At 36.6% G+C, this 20970-nt stretch overlaps 1 protein-coding gene across 1 annotated transcript in view; it reads right to left on the bottom strand.

Annotated features, from left to right (window-relative positions):
* The window catches only part of LOC148943041 (galanin receptor type 1-like), a 179071-nt gene that overhangs the window by 100455 nt on the left and 57646 nt on the right, over positions 1 to 20970 (bottom strand). Inside the window, exon 2 of the mRNA XM_089102425.1 lies at positions 14884 to 15149. Within this exon, the coding sequence (XP_088958551.1) occupies positions 14884 to 15149 (266 nt within the window). The remainder of the gene's footprint in view (positions 1 to 14883; positions 15150 to 20970) is intronic.

Below are 20970 nucleotides of genomic sequence, written 5' to 3'. Positions count from 1 at the left end.
GCAGTTGAACATTACCCTCGGTCAAATTTAAACAAAGTTCAGATAGTAGATTAATGAAATCATTGTCAATACCATGTTTGAGTATGGATTTCCTAAGCGAGGGTTTTGAAGTGCTTAGAACTGAAAACAGATGTCTATTTTCATGTAGTTTCTTCAGTGTCATGATAGCAACTAATAGGTATTTTTAGTGTTCACGGGGAGATATACTGTAATTTCATTGTCGAAAATATCTGTGACCACACGCAGATCCTCGGGTGTATTTTGATTAAGATCCAATAGGATACAGCCGTAGGGTTTATTAGTTGCCTGATTGCATGCTGAGAGCAGAAATTTGGGTGCGCCGGGGTATATTTGTTTATTGAGAGTTATTAGCGAGCTAGAATAACGAACAACTCTGTAGATGATGTAGTAAGTGCAGTTCAATGCAAGTTTTCGCATACATTTGCTCTGATGAAAGAGAGTGTGTAGAACCAGAGTAATGGAAATCTTTTCATGATGAGAGCGAACAGTGAACAGTTGTAGCATTTCCTGGGACCATTGTTCAATAGATTCAGCCAGATCGTCAATAATCAGCCAAGAGTTTGGTTCAATAATGCTGAAAATATCAAGTCCCTGTATGAATTGTATCTGCACCAGTCCCGTCGTGCCAATCGCTTTTATTTTATCGTAAGACTCCTGCCAAATACTGTAACAATAGTAGATTTTTTCGGCTTTTCCACAAACATTTTATCGCAATTTTTAATTATTTTAGTTAAGAGTGTTGTTTTGCCTGACATTGACAGCCCACACAGAAACGATCTGAATGGTGTTTTAAATTGATACATGTTCCCTTCAACAGTTCACCTAGACAACTAACTGTAGACTATGGTTTTCTAACGACTAAATAATTTCCCTACTACTTCTACTCCGTTCAAGAATAATAATAAGAGGAAGACGAATAAAGAATAATATTTTCTTTTATTAAACATAGAAAAGTAACAACTCTTAAAAAATACTACATTGAACATGAAAGCACATTAAACATGAAAAAAAATACACTTTTTTTTAATTTATTTATAAAAAAAATACAACATTTACATAGGTACTAGAAAAAAACACTTAAATAAATACACTTTTTTTTGTTAATTTGTAGAAAAAATACAACATTTATTAGAATAATGCACTTAAAATAATATCAAACACTTTTATTTACAACATTTTAAATTTTGGGATCAAACCCCACCCCCCCCCCCACCCCCCGGGGACGGCCACTGCAGTGGCCGGGGGGCCCGCTGCGGCGGGCTGGGTAGCGCCATGGGCCGGGAAGCGGGGGGCCCGCTGCGGCAGGCCGGGGGCATTAAAGAGTGGAAATTGATCTGCCTTGCACACACCTTGAAAATTGTTTGTAATATAGAAAAAAGAAAAAAAAAACACCCCATTACCCAAAAAACCCTCCCACCCAATTTATACTTTTTTTTAATGAATTTAAGTTAATTTTTCTAGACCGAGTTGTTTTCTGTACTCCATACATTCAACACGGTCTGAAATTAAAAAATTACCGTGTGGTAGTACCTTCACACCAACCTCAAGTACATATACTTTGTCCGATATGGTCGACATGGCGTTTTTCTCAGCTCTAAGTGCGTGGTTTTTAAATTGTAAAGAGCAAATCACCATAACTTTCACTCTTGGCACTAAACTACGTTCCACACAGTTTCTATACACACTCATGTTAAAATTATTTTTAACAAAGTGTGTAGCTACCCCCTTGCAAACTTGTTTTATGTCCTTGTTGTGCGTTTCCACACAGTATACCTTCGGACCAGGAAACACACCACTGGATATCAGATCGCTACCCGTTTCAGATTTTAGCATTAACAATTGATTTGGGGCCTGGCCTTTCACTAGCTCTGGGTAGAGCGATTCGTCCCAATTAGTGTATTCCATTCGTGAGCTAATGTACTCGCCATTTTCCAAATCATTCAATAGATTTTCAGTTTTGACTTTTAACAGGAGTGAATCAGTGTCCTCGTAATACACTTGAACTTTTCCCTCAATCGGCCACTGTACCTTGCATACATTATAACAAAATGACAACATGGGTTTTTTGGATATTTCAGTTATTGCACTTCCGCCTGCAATATTTTTATTTAAAACAATGTTTCTTTTCTTGCGGTGTAGGAGCACCATATTAGAGTCTATGATTGTGAACGATGTGAAGTTTGGATCCGCAATGATTCGAACACAATCTTTGGGGTTGGTTACAATGTCACATCGACTTCTGTTTCGTACGCTTTCGCAGATTTTACCGAAAGCTGAGTTCAAAATGAGTTTATAGACTTCTTTTTTAACTTTTGTTTTCGCTTGTGAACGCTAACTGACAAAGGTGTCAATAAACGTTTTCATGTAAGGATTTTGATCAAATTGGAGGGCTCTATGAATCTTTGTGACCTTGAAACCATTGGACACCATCCATTTCAATAGCACTTGATGAACAACGACACTGTTTCGGGTTGAGGTCGTCAATTAGTTTTGGTTTTGAAGGTACCCAGTGCATACTCCCATCCTCTACTAAAGATAAATTGTAGGGGCTCAGGGAGTCCCTAACCACCGGTCTATTTATGCACGGAAAAACAAAGTCTTTTATCGAGTCATGGATTTCCATGGGTATTTCACCGTCAATTTCAAAAAACCATCCCTGTGCCCCATTCTCCTCAACACTAGCAATGTCGGGGAAATTCGAAGCACACGGATTGTCAAGCTATTTATAATTGCCACACGGCAAACAGTAGTGAGACATTGCCGATGGGTAAAGAGAGTTCGTATCCAAAAAAATTGCGTCCAAATTTTCATCGGTGTGCTGTCCGGTCGGATCAGTTTTCATGATACGGTCCCCATGAAAAACATAGCCACCCCTCATTGATCTCTCTACAAACAGATGCTGATCCACATCGGCGATCAGACCTATTTCTTCTTTGCTGATTTTAAGTATCAAGTCCATCACCAAATGAGGAGTGGAAAAATAATAACCTAAATCCAACCCTAATTCCCCATAGATTTTATCCGTATTTTTTCACACAATGTCCAGAAGAGTGAGTACGTCACTGGCCAAGTATAGTTTACAATAATCCCACCCATTTTTACATCCACCCGTTGCCCAAACCCTCTTAGCAAATTCGTAGTCGGTAGTGGTGCACTCACTCTCAGTAAGAGAATTGTAAAAAGCAACAATGGGCGGTAGTGACACCTCATCTAGCCTCGAGCCAGAGTTGTAATAATCATATGGATATATACCCTTAAATGTTAATAAATCATACATTTCATCATCGGGGAAGCGCTCTTTGAGAAGGGGAAAGCTATCAAAATTGTTACTTTTCTGTACCTGAATCAATTGACTTAAGGACTTTGGGAAGAAGCTGAAAGAGTCTAAAAAACAGATTTTATTCAGGAACGTGTTACCCTTGTCAACTGTTTTCCACATGAATTCTAGCAGCAGTAGCTTCATCAATGATTTGGGTATGATTTTATATGAAAAAGTACCATGTATCCATGCCTCATCTACAACTCCACCCTTGGCAATGAGGGCCAACGCCGATGGAACAAGCGTTAAGTCATAATTGGAATTGTGTATAAAAACAGGTACGAAATATTGCTGTCTAACGTTTAAATTGCATGACTTATGTGCAACCTCCCTAAAGTTACTCCCCCTGATGTAATTTCTTTACACACATTATCGTGTTCAACCAGTCTTCTCCTCCGTCTAGTTCCTACAAAATTATCAAATTCCGCTTTGCAACCCCAACATAGTTTACTTTTTTTGATAGTCGCTATGTCATCTTGTGACAGGAGCAGAGGATAGTTTGTGTAAAGAAGGTACGAAATTGCACCGTTCGCTGTTTTAATTAGACTCACCAATGCCGAGCGCATGCAGTCTTCGCCGCCCAACATCTCAACTACATCCAGCACTTGCATCGTATTATTGGAATCCCGTTGCGCATGAGCGTAAGAGACCCCTATGGCTTCATGTATTTTAACACAATTTGAATTTGACTGATCGCACACGTCTGTCAGTTTCGCTTCGCAGTCTAAAGCAATCTTATTGCTATGCAGGAGCGTGTTTTGGAAATTTTGCAAACGTAAGATTGCTCTATCTCCGCTTACCGTCTCCACAGCCTGGTATCCATGACGTCTGAAGTTTTTCATGTGATGTTTTATCGTTAAACCATAGCGTAATATTGAGAGGCATATTGGACAGTAATAACACACACCATTCCGCTTTTTACACTCACTCAAAACCTTACTAATATCCAGAATTGGATTGAAATGACCAATTGAATCAGAGTCTGTGGGTGGGGTGTATAGAAGCCACACCCAATGTTCTACTGATTCAATTGAAGGAGCCCGCACTGGAAATAATACCCCCTTCTTATCGGAACACTGACCCTCCTCAAATTCTGTTTCAGACTGTAACACCGTGACACCAATCTTTAAATGTGCATTAGCCCGCTCGAAAATATCTATTCCTTTTAGTTTCACGGGAAATTGACCATTTAAACAATTAAAATATACTTTGGGAAACTTTGAACCCTCCCAACCATTAACTGCCGCTTCATCCAACTTTTTCCAAGATGCATCTATTTGAAGAGGTCTGTATGCGGCAATTAAAAATTCATACTTGAAACACTGCAGCCTCGCATCAAGACAGATACGTTGTATCCCCTGACACCCCTCTCAATCAGAATGATATTTTAAAACTATAGCCCTCTCCTCCGCCCCACCTCTTAAAATAAAATCCTTCTTGAACCTAGATATGTTAATAACATTTAAATTTTAAATAAATAAAACCACAGATCCACTACCCCCCTCGTTATAATTTTCCCATTTAATTTGAATACTATTAGCCCAATTTAGAAAAACCTCCCCATAATTTGATAAATGCGGGCGAATAGCCAACATCTCTGTGTGCAAGTATTTCGAATACACCTCGCCAGCATTTTCATTAAAAAAAATATTTTTAGTGCTATTGATGCTTTTAAACTGACCCCCACCCCCACCCCCCCATATGTTGTTCAAGAATTGCTCGAATCTTATTAGTATATAAATGTGTAATGGCCGAGGGATCTGTTATTATATTCCCCGACACTAGAGAGTTAAAGGGATCGCCGAAATTGGCGCTGTAGACCTTTGTTTGGTGCAAGGCAGATCTGGACAGAAAAAAATCTGGAAGAGGGGTTACTTGTGTTGTTGTTGCTGTATTACTACTACTACTACTATTACTAGCACTAGGTATATCATTAAGCGGAATGGTGGGGGGTGACATAGAATTGTCGATAGCACCGCCCCAAGTCTGTTCAATTGCAATGGATGGAGATGGCATGAAACTCCCTAGGTCTGTTAGTATGTATTCCAGGATGTTTGGGGAAAGCTGATCAAGCCAGCCTGTATTGTCCTGTGATGGAATTTCTTTATGAGGACCCGGTTCAGATGCACTACTAACATCCCCTAAATGCTCACGCATAAATTTATCTGTCCATTCCGGGTCCTCCATCATGTCAATGTCACAAGTTAAATCGTCTAGGCTGGCCATGTCCCCAAAACAATCGTTAGGAAACCTCTATGCCACTCCATATTGTCTAGAACTAATGCAGTTTCATCTCTGAACTCCATTGGTGGTGCTAGAATTGGTTCAGGTCCAGTAAATGTTGATGTTTCATGACCCAATGGCGCTGCTATTTCATTAATCTATAGAAAAAAGGTTTATTTTCTATATGAAATAAGCATTATTTCATAAAGTTAAAAAATCATGTTCATTTCTAGTCGTATTCTTACCCGAATATTTAATAAGTACTATTTCTCCACACCAGCCCCCCACAAAACTCACTTCCACCTAGAATTATTTAAACTAAATACTTACCCCCGCCTCCCAGAGAAAGTTCAGAAAAAAACAAGTCTTATTTATAGTGAAGCATTTTTCTACTCGTATGTTTACCCGAATATTTAAAACGTACCATTTTTCCATACCAGCCACAAAACTCAATTCCTCCTAGAATTATTTAAAGTAAATAGTTATCCCCGCCCTAGAAACTTCAGAAAGATGTAATAGCCTTATTTATGTTGAAGCGTTTCTTAGTCGTATGTTTACCCGAATATTTAATAGGTACCATTTTTCCACACCAGCCACAAAACTCAATTTCTCCTAGAATTATTCAAACTAAATACTTACCCCCCATCTCCCACAGAAAGTTCAGAAAAACACAATAGCCTTATTTATAGTGAAGCATTTTTCTAGTCGTAAGTTTATCCGAATATTTAACACATACCATTTTTTCTGCAGCACCCACAAAACTCAATTCCTCCTAGCTTTTTTTAAGTAAATAATCACGTATAAGGTAGAGGTAAAATACCTACATTTACAAATTCAGACTGCACTTGTATGCCTGAAGCCCCTGGCAAAGCATGAAGGGAGGCCCCCTCACGATCTTGAGTAGACAAGACTGATGCATTATGAGAAAGCATCCATTCCCTCTTAAATTTTCTGCCAGGTTTAATAGTGGTCTGTGTAGAGCTGAAACTGGCATGAGAGGGTCCTGGTTGGTCCAGAGAACTTGTAATGGATGGCCTTGCAGTTTGCATCGATGTGGTATCGTTCCATCTTGGTCTCTTTTCTGGGGGAGAGTAATTGTATGAATCCACCTCCTCCTCCTTAAAAAAGAAGAAAATTTAGTAAGGAAATAATAACCTCTCTTTTACAGATAAATTGCCCTCTAAAGTTGATTCTGTTATTTGTAGTGCTTTAGAAATATTTCGGTAAAGTTTCCCTCTGAAAATTTCATACCTGGAAACCCCCCTCCTCATGTAAAATTAATACCCGTATAAAATCCTTCTACTCTGTCAAAACTGCAAAATTCCACATTTTTAATGATAAAAGCTTGAAAGATTCTCTTTACTAATAGAACAGCACACTCATTTTTCAATCTAAAAATTTGAGGAGCAAATCCCTAAGACAAAAGAGCTAAAATTTACTTTAAAAGTTAGCTCATGTTTCTGGGAAAAAAACTGGTAAAATTTTCCCCTGAAAATTTCATCCCTGGAAACCCCCCTCCTCATGTAAAATTAATTCCCGTACAAAATCCTTCTACTCTGTCAAAGCTGCAAAATTCTACATTTTGATGATAAAAGCTTGAAACATTCTCTTTACTAATAGAAAAGCACACTCATTTTTCAATTTAAAAATTTGAGGAGCAAATCCCTAAGACAAAAGAGCTAAAATTTAATTTAAAAGTTAGCTCACGTTTTCGGAAAAAAACTGGTAAAATTTCCCCCTGAAAATTTCATCCCTGGAAACCCCCCTCCTCATGTAAAATTAACCCCCGTACAAAATTCGTCTACTCTGTCAAAACTGTAAAATTAAACATTTTTTATGATAACATCTTGAAAGATTTTCTTTACTAATAGAACAGCACACTCATTTTTCAATTTAAAATTTGAGGAGCAAATCCCTAAGACAAAAGAGCTAAAATTTAATTTAAAAGTTAGCTCACGTTTCCGATAAAAAACTGGTAAAATTTCCCCCTGAAAATTTCACCCCTGGAAATCCCCCTCCTCATGGAAAAATAATCCCCGGACAAAATCCTTCTACTCTGTCAAAACTGCAAAATTCCACATTTTTTATGATAAAAGCCTGAATGATTGTCTTTACTAATTACACAGCACACTCATTTTTCAATTTAAAAATTTAAGGAGCAAATCCCTAAGACAAAAGAGCTCAAATTTAATCTAAAAGTTAGCTCACGTTTCCGGAAAAAAAACTGGTAAAATTTCCCCCCTGAAAATTTCACCTCTGGAAACCCCCCTTTTTTACAGAAGAAAAAATTAGTCTCCACAAAGAATTCCCCCCTCCCTCCTCCCTTACTTTCCATGCGATGAAATAGTTTGTTTTTTCACATCGTAAAACCCTCTTAATCATGGAATACAATTTAAAATAGAATGTCTTTCGTCTAATTAGGCCAGAATACAATTTCTCTCTTTGTCAAGGAACACGCTTGTTGCTATTCCATAAACATGTGCCGTTAATCTATGATAACATGAGCGTGCGGAAATTGGTCCCAAAACTGACCCTTCCTTTGTAACACAGAACCTTCCATTTAAACAGATAAAGAAAACGCATTTTAACTAGAATGAATGAGGAAACTGACATTTTTGAAGGAAATAACTAAAACTACAGAACAGTGGGGGAGGGTTCTTGTTTACATAATAGAAAAAAGAGCGTACTTTGCGTTTTCTAGCGAGTATACTCATAATATTGTAAGGTTTGTATTGTTGGAGGGGAGGGGGGCCTATGCCCCTGAATTTGAATTTACTGGTAAATTGATTTTATATGGGAATAAATTAAGAAATTCAGTAAACTCTACTCACGTTGAAAATTGAAGTATCCATGGTTTCAAAGTCAATAATATTTAATTTACTATCTATGATACGTTAAATCACTATGAAAATCAAATCTTAAGGTATGAGCATTATATACGAAATGTCAAGGACGAATACAAAACCAGTCCTTTTATTTATAACCAATCACCAATCAACCTACCGTATATTGAGCAACCTTCGATGTCTCTGATTGGCTCCTAAAAATGGATGTTCCCTTCAAAAACAGTCCGCTTGAGTTATTTAATTTTGACCATACTCCCAAAACATGTTGGACCACTTTATACCGTGCCCACTTAAAAAAAAATGTCCACGTGAACTTGAAGTGCAATTCATTGTGTAATTGACATCAATGTCCACGTGAACTTACGACGCACATTCCTGTGAAATTTCTTGTGCAATAGAACCTTGACTATTTTTTCATAACATGCATTACAGCGTGCCAGCTTTTTAAAATGTCCACGCGTATGGTTGTTACCATGCCAGCTTTTTTTTCGCAATGTCCATGTTTAAATATAGTGTCAAAGGCGTGGGTTTTCTTGTGCAATTCAATGTAAGTTTCAATGTAAGTTTCATATTCCCTATGACCTTACTACTAACAGGCATAGGTTTTATAGCCAAAAATGATTTATACGCACAATTTAAAATCCTTTTTCCTTTTCCCAGAGAAAAATGGAAATGTCAGAAGTACTCTTCGGTTCAGATGCAATTAAAGAGAAAAAGAGAATGCAACGTTTTATACTTCCTTCTTAAACAATCTGTTTTAATTTGATAGGTTTTTTGTTTGCCACTAATCGGTATAGGTTTTTCCGCAAAAAAAAAAATGGTTGCCAGAAAAACGAAAAATTAATTTTCGCTCCCCTTCATAAAAGTTAAGACACTAGACACCCTCTTGTTTTAGAAAGAACCACAGATAAAAAAAAAATGAGTTCAATTTTTTCTTGCTAAACAGTGTGCTTCAACTGCATTAGTTTGTTTTTGTGCCATTAGTCGCCACATATCTCTAAGAAAAACAAACTTGTGTCATAAAAATTACAATTTTTGTTGTTTTCCTGTAGGATGATAAAAATGATAAATGTTTCGTTTGTTTTGGATACAAGGAAAGAGAACATTCTGTTGTTTTTCTATTTATTAAGCAAGTTTAGATTATTTTCCAAGAAAGTCTTAGTAATACCGTAAGTTTTGTTGGTGAATGGATAGATCTGCAACTAATAGATCCAATGATGTAAATATATTTTCCTTTCGGTACAAGTCACAACTGTGAGCCTGTTACAAAATTGCGCGTTTCACTGTGCGATAAATCTTAATCGGCACAGCTTTTTGAGACAACCACATTAATCATTAAGCGTACGTTAGAAGGGGAAGTCCTTTTTTTAACCTTTCTTGCATTTAAATGTTTCTGTTATTTTCAATTTTGTAACGGTATGAAGAACACAAAAACTGACTGGTTTCTTATGAAATTTTAAGCAATTAAGAAGAATAAAAAGTTTTTGTCATAACATTTTTTCACCAATAAACTCTGTTTTTATCTAAGATACGGCCACATCTGATATAAAATAATTGTTTTCAATAATAAAAGATAGTTTAGAATTGTTAAAAATAATTTCAAGCAAAGGAGATAAAAACAGGGAAAATGGTGTATATAAAATGATAAAATAATGATATAGAAAATGATAAACAAAAATTATAAAAGAAAGAGATACTCCATACATACTCCTTATATAAAATGATAAAGAAAAACGATACCCCAGGGCCACTGCCGGTGCTTAGGGCGTCAATTCAATGTTTCAGCTCCTGGATCTTTTTTTTTTCATGGATAAGTAGCAAGACTGTGATCAAGCCTTGATGCAACGGGGATATGTCTCTGGGCCCCATACTGACAAGTATAACATCGATCCACTTAACCTTGTACATACGTTAAGCAGCAGGGCTTCTTTTTATGTATATCAATATAAATAGGAAGCAAATTTCAAAAAAAATATTTATTACTGGGATAAAATTCCATCTCAGCTGTCAAAACACACGCTAAGGAACAGTAGTTTAATTCCGGCTAAGGAAGAATAGCTAAAAAGAAGTTCTTAGATACTTGGCAAAGGCCACTTCGTCGGAAAATTTATCCCTTTCATTATGCTGTTTGAAAAGTTGATTTTAAAAATAGACTCGGTTGTCACTTCGACCACATTGCTAAGCTGTTAGTCTTTACGTTCTTTTTTTTCTTGCTATCAAATTATTTTCTATTGATTAGAACTTTACTAAATCAATCAAGGGAGTCGCGAAACCTTTTTAGAAAATTACTACATTGTGATGTCTCAAGAGACTCTATTAAAAGATCGTCAAATTAGAATACCATGTCGTATTAATTACTGTGTTGTTGATATCGATGCACGATCTCTTCCACTTGTCATCATCGTAATGACGAGGATGACAGCAACAATCCCATAGAGAACAGAGACTGCGTGGGTTTCCACTATAAGCCAAAATTATGAATTAGAATAAGCTCTTGCTACGTCATTTTAATTGTCTTGTTGATGATCCCACTGCACGGTTTAGCATTGCCAAGGTGGCACAACTGTACCATTTTTGGTACAGCTCAGGGGTTCTAGTATAATGCGGTACATTTGGAAATTTTCTGGTGCAATCAAATTTTCGGGTATATTTCGGTTTTACTAGCTCGTTTCTGACTCGAATATTCGTTCAACTTTTAGTCTATCAAAAGTACATCAAGTTTTAGTCTTGTTGCTATACAAGGCCGTATCCAGTGGGGTAGGGGTGTGAATCGCTCCCGCCAGAAATGTTTGGCCGACTGGTAAAAACGTAAAGAAATTGCATATAAACAAATTTTTAATTATTAAAAAAAATGCACCCCCTGTTGTTATGTTGTCAACCTGCTTTCAGATGGTACAAATTAATATCTTTCGGTACAATTTTAGTCGGGAAACTTCTGCAGTTTATTTTAAAGCGCTGGCAACACTGGCACGATCCCTTCCATTCGTGATCGCAAAGAGATAAGCAGCAAGTTCAGCAAAGGAACATTTGAAACTAAGAATATCAAATTATATAAAAATTCGAATTCCGAATATCCAAGTTATATTTTGAACAGAATGACCTATCCAGTTACCTTGCATTTTTTGTTGTTTAACTCGATGTAGAATCCTTTCTACTGGTAATTATATTAAGGACTTCGATGCAGACGAAAAGGATAAATTCCTTTCAGGAAAGTGACTGAATGGTGCCGTAATGTTTCAGAATTTGCAAATTAAAATGAACACAGAATGTAATGACAAGAACATCGGGGTATATTTATTACCTTGAAGTTGGCATCGATTTACGAACCCATATGTTAGTCACTATCATGATCACGAAGTCTTGTTAATGCATAAGCTTTATTGTTTGATTTTGGATTAAAATGATAGAATGAGTAGTACGTTTCAAGGTATTCTTAGTAAAATAGTACTTTGCAAAAATGTAAGAGACACTGAAAAAACCTTTTGAAGTTAAAGTGACCTTTCAGGATTTTGAATATTTAGAGGAATTTCTCTGAGGCGTGCGCGGAGTTGCATATTAAAAAAAAAACTAAACAAACGGACAGGCTATATGGCAATTAAGAGGTTTAAGAGACAAAAAAATATAAAAATTTAAAAAGCACAGACAGTGACTGAGCGGCAATTCTTATCGTCAAACAGTTCGTGGTAACGAACTGTAAGTAAGGAGCGACCCGGCTCAACGGTAACCGAAACTCTAGAAAACGGTATTTTGATATAAATGGATGCACCAAAAAAATCAGATTTTAATGCTGATTTCAAATATATAAGTTTCATCAAGTTTAGTCCTACCCATCAAAAGTTACGCGCCTGAGAAAATTTGGCTGATTTTCGAACAAAGGGGGAAAGACTCCCTAAAATTTATAGAACCTTAATGAAAATCATACCATCCTATTCCGCGTATCAGAGAACCCTACTGTAGAGGTTTTAAGCTCCTATCTACAAAAATGTGGAATTTTGCATTTTTTGCCAGAAGAAAGATCACGGATGCGTGTTTATTTGTTGTTTTTTTTTGTGTTTTTTCCCAGGGGTGATCGTATCCACCCAGTGGTCCTAGAATATCGTGGGAGGGCTCATTCGAATGAAAATTAAAAGTTCTAGTGCCCTTTTTAAGTGACCAATAAAAATGGAGGGCAACTAGGCCCCCTCCCACGCTCATTTTTTTCCAAAGTCATCCAATCAAAATTTTGAGATAGCCATTTTGTTCAGCATGTTCGAAAATATTATAAATATGTCTTTTAGGATGACTTAATCCCCCAAATTTCCCGGAGGGAGGGCTGAAAGTTATGAACTTCACCCAATGTTAACATATAGTATTGGTTATTGGGAAGTATACAGACGTTTTCAGGGGAGATTTTTCCTGGTAGTCGGGGGTGGGTGGGTCGGGGGTTATGTGGGAGGATCTTTCCATGAAGGAATTTTTCATGGGGGAAGGGAAATTGCTATGAAGGGGACGCCGGACTTCCCAGCATTATTTAAAAAAAGATCAGAAATTAAATATAAAAAAACAAGTTTTTCAACTGCAACAGCAGCAACATCAAAACTTTTAACAAACATAAAATATTATATATATGATTGGGTTCAACCCCTAGTCAATACCTCGCTCTTTAAGCCATAGATTTTTTAGTACTGTCATAAGAGCTATTTATTCTAATGAACGGCCTTTGTGATTAAGCTGTCATTTTTAAAGAATTGGAACAAAATTCGAACTTTCGCATAAAGAGCAAGGTATTAACTAGGGGGCGAACCCCCTAATATACGTATTAAAAATATATGAATATAGAATTTCGTTACGTAAGTTCATTCGTAAGTTACGTATATTTAATACTAATAAAATCGTTCGTAAATAAAACTGAACAACTTTCGAGAGAGCCATTTAACCAAATAAATGTAAAATAATATGCAAATTTTGTTTTAATTATTCATGTACGGTGAGCCAAGATCAAACCTGCATTTTTTCAAAAACGTTCAAAAATTAAATACAAAAAACAAGTTTTTTTTAACTGAAAGTAAGGAGCGACATTAAAACTTAAAACGAACAGAAATTATTCCGTATATGAAAGAGGCTGTCCCCTCCGCAACGCCTCGCTCTTTACACTAAAGTTTGACTTTCTCACAACTCTATTTTATTTTAAACAATGAAAAACTTTAGCGAAAAGAGCGAGGCGTTGAGGAGGGGACAGCCTCTTTCATATACGGAATAATTTCTGTTCGTTTTAAGTTTTAATGTCGCTCCTTACTTTCAGTTAAAAAAACTTGTTTTTTTTTATTTAATCTCTTAAAAACTCGAGCCTTGTAAGCCCGTGGTTACCAACCGAAACAAATTGTCTTTTCGACAGCATTTTGTGTCTCATTTTAATAAGTAAGTTGCAAGGAAGAGTGTATATTTAAATTATATTCTATCTCATTTAATTCTTGTTATTTGACATAATGGATTCGTATCGTATTCACAGGATCAGTTCACGAAGCATAAAAATTTCAAGAGGTATCTGCGTCGCTCAGGTTAACTTAGTATACTAGTAAGTAACAACATTTGGTAGCCAACACATCTTTAGGTAGGCTACATAAGTTTTGATAGGCAACCGGCTTTTGTGATTCAGCAAGATTGCTAAGATTTTGATATTACCAAGATTTACTTACCAAGATCGGTAAGATAGTGATTCAAAAAGATTATGATCAGCAAGATTTGTCATTCAGTGGACGTCGGATTTAAAGATTATGGAAAAGAGGACATACAGAATCGTGAAAGGGTTGGCGACTCAATTTGTTTATAAAGTGCTATAGTTAAAGCCACCTCAACTGGTAGTTCTCAGTGTGTTAAGATTGCTTTTGATATTTGAGGAACTCTTATTTTGGCTCTTAGAGTGGATTTTAAACTTGAACAGGAACCGATCCGTGTTAATGAAATCATAAATATCCTTAGGTTCTGTAAAAAAAAAATGCAGATCTTCCTAATAATAAATTTTAAACATGCCCACTACCTCCAGTAGATGCGCTAGATTCTCTGGTATACTGCAAGGACAAGTCAGGTAATACACCAGTAAAGCACTTACATTTTTAAGGTGGTACGGTGTGACACCGTCCAGATCATGGGTTTAACAACTAAGCACAAATTGAAAGACGTGCAAAATGTCTATTTTTGAAACAATAATCCTGTTATGTTTATGTTTACGTTACGCCTATTTTTTAACACAGCTTCACAACTTGTTTCTAAGTCAAATTGTGGGAGCTAAACGGAGAAGAACTAAGCGGGAAATCATTGTTCTTCGGGAATACCAACGTTCACTTTCTATACTTGCCCCACATCAAGTTTGGATTTTAACAGAATCAACAAACACACGCTCGTGTTCTCTAGCTTTGATGTCACAGATATTCTCGGTATATTCCTATCTGGTTTTTTAAGATGTCTAAATTGTCTGATAATCATCTAAATAGTTACCTTGTAGTCGATCTTGATGCACGATCCCTTCCACTTGTCATCATCGTGATGACAAAAATGTTACCAACGATCCCACAAAGGAAAGTGAACGCATGCGTTGTCACGATGAGCCCAAACTCTGAATTGTATTTCCATGGATTTAACATATCTGTTATATTGGGTACAAGAACAACAAATTCGTCTTGTTCATAGTCTTCATAGCTGTCACTGTCTTCAAAAAGAGAAGAATTGATGAGGGCGCAATCAAAATCACTACAGTCCATTGCCTAAAATACAAGTAATATCGTTTATTAGAAACTCAACTTGACTCAAGACAGTTTCTATCCACTCTGGCTTCTCGTTACATTCGTCCCCTGGCTGTCACTGAATTTGTTGGTTCTAGGCGTTTACCCCCCCCCCCCTGCAATTATACACCCCTGAAAATACCCCCCGTGGAAAATACCCCCACCCCTCCCGTGGAAAATAGCCCCCGCAGAAAATACCCTCCGAGGAAATTACCCATTTGGGGAAAAAAACGTAAAAGACCGCCCCCCCCGTAAAATACCCCCCCCCCCGCGCGAAAAATACCCCCACCCCCGTGGAAAATAAGGCTTTTCAAATTTCAGAATTTTATGTGAGTTTTATTTTATTAATTTCCGTAGGGGGAAGGAATTTTAATACTTGTGTATTATGCGCCAATCACTCAAGTTTACGCTGTGTAAATTTCGAGGACACACCGGTTTTTTTTTTGTTAGTTTCTTCGTTAGCTCCTCACTTTCAGTTGAAAAACTTGTTTTTTTTATCTAATTACTTACAGATAGTATTTGTTAATGGGAAACATAAGTTTTTTAAAGAAGAGTAAAGAGGCTCATTGAACCAAAAACGAGCAGAGATAAAGTCAAATAACCTCCAAAGTACAAACTATGGAGCATAACACAAAAAAAGTAAAAAGGTATAGAATATTTTTTATATGAAAAGACTATGTCAATTAAAAATGAACGGAAGTTAATTTAAAAAACTTTTTTCCACAAAACAAGTTTGTCAAAGGAAAGTATACAGCCTCGTTAAGCCAAAAATGAGTAAAAATAAATTCAAATGATTATCCAAGGTAAAACTACCACAAATCCCAATCAATAAATGAGTTAAACCCAAAACGAACAGAAATTACAACAAACAACCTATTAAAACTTAAAATAGCAACAATTAGCATGAGTAGGGCTGACAACCCCTACACCTCCTCAAGACCAGAACGTAATTTGCACTTTACTGAAAACAAAATACATTTAAATGTTTTCACTTTTTTGACTTTAACAAATAAAGATGTATTAAGACTATAAGGAATAGATATCAGAATATGTATATCAAACTGACAATACACGGTAATTTTTTTTTAGTAAAATGCAAATTATTTTCTGGTCTGAAGAAGACATGGGTGTTGTCAGCCATACTCCTATTAATTTTTGCTCGCTTTGAGTTTGACTAGGCTGTCTAATGTAATTTCTGTTAGTTTTGGGTTTCATTTATTTGTTAATGGTGATTTGTGGTAGTTTTTCACTTGGAAGATAAGAAAAACAAACTCGTAGAATTTGAAAACGCTTTCGCCCGTAAAAACTTAAACAATTTAGAATTTGTTAGTTCCCAAAGCCAACTATCCTTTCAAAGGATAGCCAAACCCTCTTAAACTTTTCAGTGCCATATGTTTTAGCTTAATTTTGAAAATTGTTTGCCTATATTTTTTTTCTTCTTCACTTTTTTTTTTAATTTGGCATCCGCTCCTGCTACTGCCAAAAATTGCAGAAGTTCATATGGAAGTCTTTTCAACACAAATGGATTTGTGTTTTTTTTTCCAAGTTTTTAAGATATTTATGGTGTGTGAATTCCTCATTTTCCCGTTCCTTAGGACTTCAACGAAACTAAAAAAAAAAACTCAAATAAAAGTTTCAAATTTAGAAACTTGATTTTCCACAGGGGGGGGGGGTGTATTTTTATGGGGGGATATTTTTCGGGGGTGGGGTATTTTCCGCGTTGGAGTATTTTTGTGGGGTTAAACACCCCCCTCTTCCCATTCACTATATTCATTTATGTTATTTTACCGTGTTCATGGCCGTATATTTGGCTTTAAAATACACGTATTTATCTAACTATGTCATGTGCAAAATAATTATACCAAACACATTTTGCACTCAGACCCGTTATACTTTACCCCCCCCCCCCCCCTATCCCTAATTTGCAAATCTATTGCCTAGATTTATTTCTAAAGTAACGAAGAAACTAACAAAAACCCGGTGTGTTCTCGAATTTTTCACAGCGAAAACTTGAGTGCGTGGCGCATAATACATAAGTACCAAAATACCTTCCCCCTGTGGAAATTGAAAAAATAAAACTCAAATACAATTCTCAGATTTGGAAAGCCTTTTTTTCCAGGGGGAGTATTTTCCGGGAGGGGGGGGGGTATTTTCCGCGGGGAGGTATTTTCCACGGGGGGTATTTTACGTTTTTTTTTTGTCTTTTTCCAGAGGGGTAATTTCCTCGGGGAGGTATTTTCCGCGGGGGGGGGGGATTTTCTGCGACGGAGTATTTTCCGGGGGGTATTTTCCACTGGGGGTATTTTCCGCGGGGGGTATTTTCTGCGGGAGGTATTTTCCAAGGGGAGGGGTGGTTTCCGGGGGGTGTTTTCCGCTGGGGGGTATTTTCCGAGGGGAGGGGGTGGTTTCCGGGGAGTATTTTCCGCTGGGGTGTATTTTCCGCGGGGGATATTTTCCGGGGGGGGGGGTGTTTTCTGCGGGGGGTATTTCTCGGGGGGGGGGGTAATTTCTAGATGGGTAAACGCCGGCCACCGAATTGGTAATTTCTACCGGTGATCCTTTGGACATACACTTGGGTTAGCAGCGTGCTAATTTCGGGACCCAAAGATATATAGTGGGAGTAGAAGCAGCTCCACAATTCTACATCCCCTTGAAAACCAAAAAATAAGATATATGATAGTATAATATTTTACCGTATTAAAGGTTGGGCAACCATTGATACTATCTAACCAAAATAAATCTTTAATTTTCATATCTTTACTTTTTCAGCTCATGGAAGAAAGGGTGGAGATATTAAATCAATGGAGACTTGTTCTTTATTTATTTTTTTTTCTATATATACTATTGACTTCTATCTTCCTAGTGTAACGGTATTCGCAAGTAAAAATATCCCTGGTAGCCTGCATACACGGAGGCCCGATCATATCATCAATTTTGATTTTTCCTAGCACCGAAACTAGCAACTAACACTCTGTTCTTAGCTACTTTCAAAGTTCTAGCATGTCAAATTTAGAAAACTACTGCCCCAAATTTAGATTGAAAGAACATTGGTTCTTTGGTGCCCAGCCCGGGCACCAAAGAACCAATGTCAGTTTTACAATCATCCTTTTAAAAGTAAATAGAGACAAAGATTTACTAATTTCAATATAATTAGCTAAATAGGTTTAACTAATTATAATAAAAAACCAGTAAATTACTCCACTCAACCTGTTACGAATAGACCATCTAGGTTGGCTGCCAAGAAGGCGAGATTAGCTTTAAAATCTTGTCTGTAAGTATTTTTATTCCATTTGAATGAATTGTTCTCTGTCCACTTCGCTTGGTGTACCAGTCCTGGTTAACTTCCTTGAAGTGATAATATTAGGGCTGTTTAAAAAAAAAAAACTCTTTTCAATTTTAATGATTGAATTTTAATGTAAGTTTCTTTTATATTGTTTTTTTATTCTCTTCGTTTGTTTTGCTGAAAACGGACCTTGGATATAGGGTCGAAATATTCATTTAAAGTTGCGTTCCACTGTCTTGTATAAAAATTTCCCTGTTGATCTTCTTCTTGTTTATCATCCTCTAAAATTGTTAGCAAAGACCTCATATGAAAATTTGGAACTTCTTTCGCCAAAAAAATGTACTCTACTTTCAAACCCTTTTTCTAAGTAGGGTCAAAATTTCTTTACCTCCCTATTTTCTGGTATCTTTACATAAATGTCATAATTGAACCGGAGTCCATTTATGGACAGTTAGCTTCCCATACCCATTTACTAACCCCCACTAGTGTGTAACCTTCAGTGGATCGATGCACTGCTTGGAAATACTTGGCCCAGGGACCGATCCTCGCCAGAGCAAGGCTAGGCGACGAACTTGCTACTTGTCCTTGTAAGAATCAGCAACTGAAAAGTCGATTCGACGTCCTATGCGCCAGCAATAGCTTTGGAAGATCTTTAGCCTTATTTTTCAGTGTATACTCTTTATAGCTTCATCTTCTTCTTCAAGAAGAAAAAAAAACCTTTATAGCTATCACTGTCTTCAGCAAGAATGAAATGAGTTTTACAGCAATCAAGTTCACTTTTCTCCATTGCATAAAGTATAAGCAACGTTGTTTCTTAGGAACTCATATTATTATTAAGAGCCTTTGTATCATTAGTATACATCTTAAAGTGTCGCTGAAAACATTTTGGTTCACTGGAATAAAAATTTTGTTTCTATGTTATAACTTATATTGTATTTTCAAGTATTTTTCTTGATTCGCCAGGTTTACATCAATAAATGTATAGAAAAAAACTTTTCAGTCACTATATCAATACACAGTCAAGATTAATTGAGTCTTTCTACAGGTATGTCACAAATGTAAAAAAAAGATCAGCCTGCTATGTGTAACTCCCGTTTTTCTATCTAACCTTAAGGACGACCTAAAAGAGCTTAGTGGGAGCTTTTCTTTCGCAATGTCTATAATTGCAACCTAATTTCCTTCATACAGAAACCAAGCTAATGCTTTTATAAATAGTCCACTCACTCTTATCATCTTTTTTACCGAGGGGTTGGTTTAAGTTTCCTAAAATGGCTCAGTTTTTCCCCGTTCTTCAAAAACCATTCACAATCTTCAGTAATTTACGATTTTACAACCACCATATTCAAAAGACTTGTTTACCGCACTATCTTTTAATCTTTTAGTAGCCTACTGTCACTAATTCTTCCTCACAAAATAAATCTTCCGTCACTTCCAAAGTGTCACAAAGTTTTTCATTCTTTTCCATATATTTTCTTGAAACTTTGTCACTGTTTAGCACATTCTCAAAATGTTCTGCCCATTCTCTTTTTAAAATTTTCTTATCACTAATTGTAGAATGTTTCTATTTTTAACTGGGACTAGTCCAGATTTTTGACAATTCCCTGCAAAATTTTAACATGCCACTACGATATTTTACTGTTAAGCCGCCTTATGACATCTTTCAGGTCTTCAGCAATTTTATCGAAGGTCTCCATTTCTGACCTCCTATAGTCTCATTTTAAGGCTTTCTTCACTCTCTTTACATTCATATTATTTTTCGTGTAAATGTTTCCCTTACATAATTCTTGTTAAAATTCCCACTCCTTTCTACTTATTTTAACCATTCTCACTATTATTCCTAACTGCGTATCTAGCTTTCCTCCCTAAGACACCATCAGAAACTTCACAAACTATTTTACTAGAATTCTTCTATCCATCCTCTACATTGTCAAATTTTAGACGCTTGATTTTTGTATTCAAAGCTTCCTGCAAAGTTTCTCCCAAATTCTTATGCTCTAGTTCAACGGTTCTCAAACTGTGGTACGCCTACTCCTTGGGAGTATGTAAAACTTTTTACGGGGTGCGCAGCTGGCCAAAAAACTAAAAATAAAACAACCCTTTAACTCTAGGACTGGCAATCTTATTTATACTTCAGCTATAATTTATTTAATACCGGTAACTGAGAAGGGGTGCCTAAAATGATTTGTGAGTAAAAAGGGGTACAGTTTCTAAATAAGTTTGAGAACCACTGCTCTAGTCAATCAACATCAGAGCTTCCGGAATGCAATTATTCGTCTTAATTTTCAGCTTCAGATTAACCGTTGACACTCAAGATCAGCGTTTTCTAAACTGGGAGGCACGGACTAGTCTAAGGGGAGGCGCCAATATTCGCCAGGATTGACATAAACTTCAATGAAACATAAAATACGCAGTCACAACAAATATTTTATTGACAGGATTTAGAGGCTCAGGCTGAACAGAAGGTATGTTTGCCATCCCAAGGTAAAACCTTGGGATGGCTTAGGGATTGTTAGGGACGAT

The sequence above is a fragment of the Artemia sp. Qi Xiang Cuo genome, chromosome 16 (genome assembly GCF_049724085.1).
Source record: "Artemia sp. Qi Xiang Cuo chromosome 16, ASM4972408v1, whole genome shotgun sequence".
NCBI classification, from domain to species: Eukaryota; Metazoa; Arthropoda; class Branchiopoda; order Anostraca; family Artemiidae; genus Artemia; species Artemia sp. Qi Xiang Cuo.
This window is presented reverse-complemented; position numbering and strand designations above follow the sequence as displayed.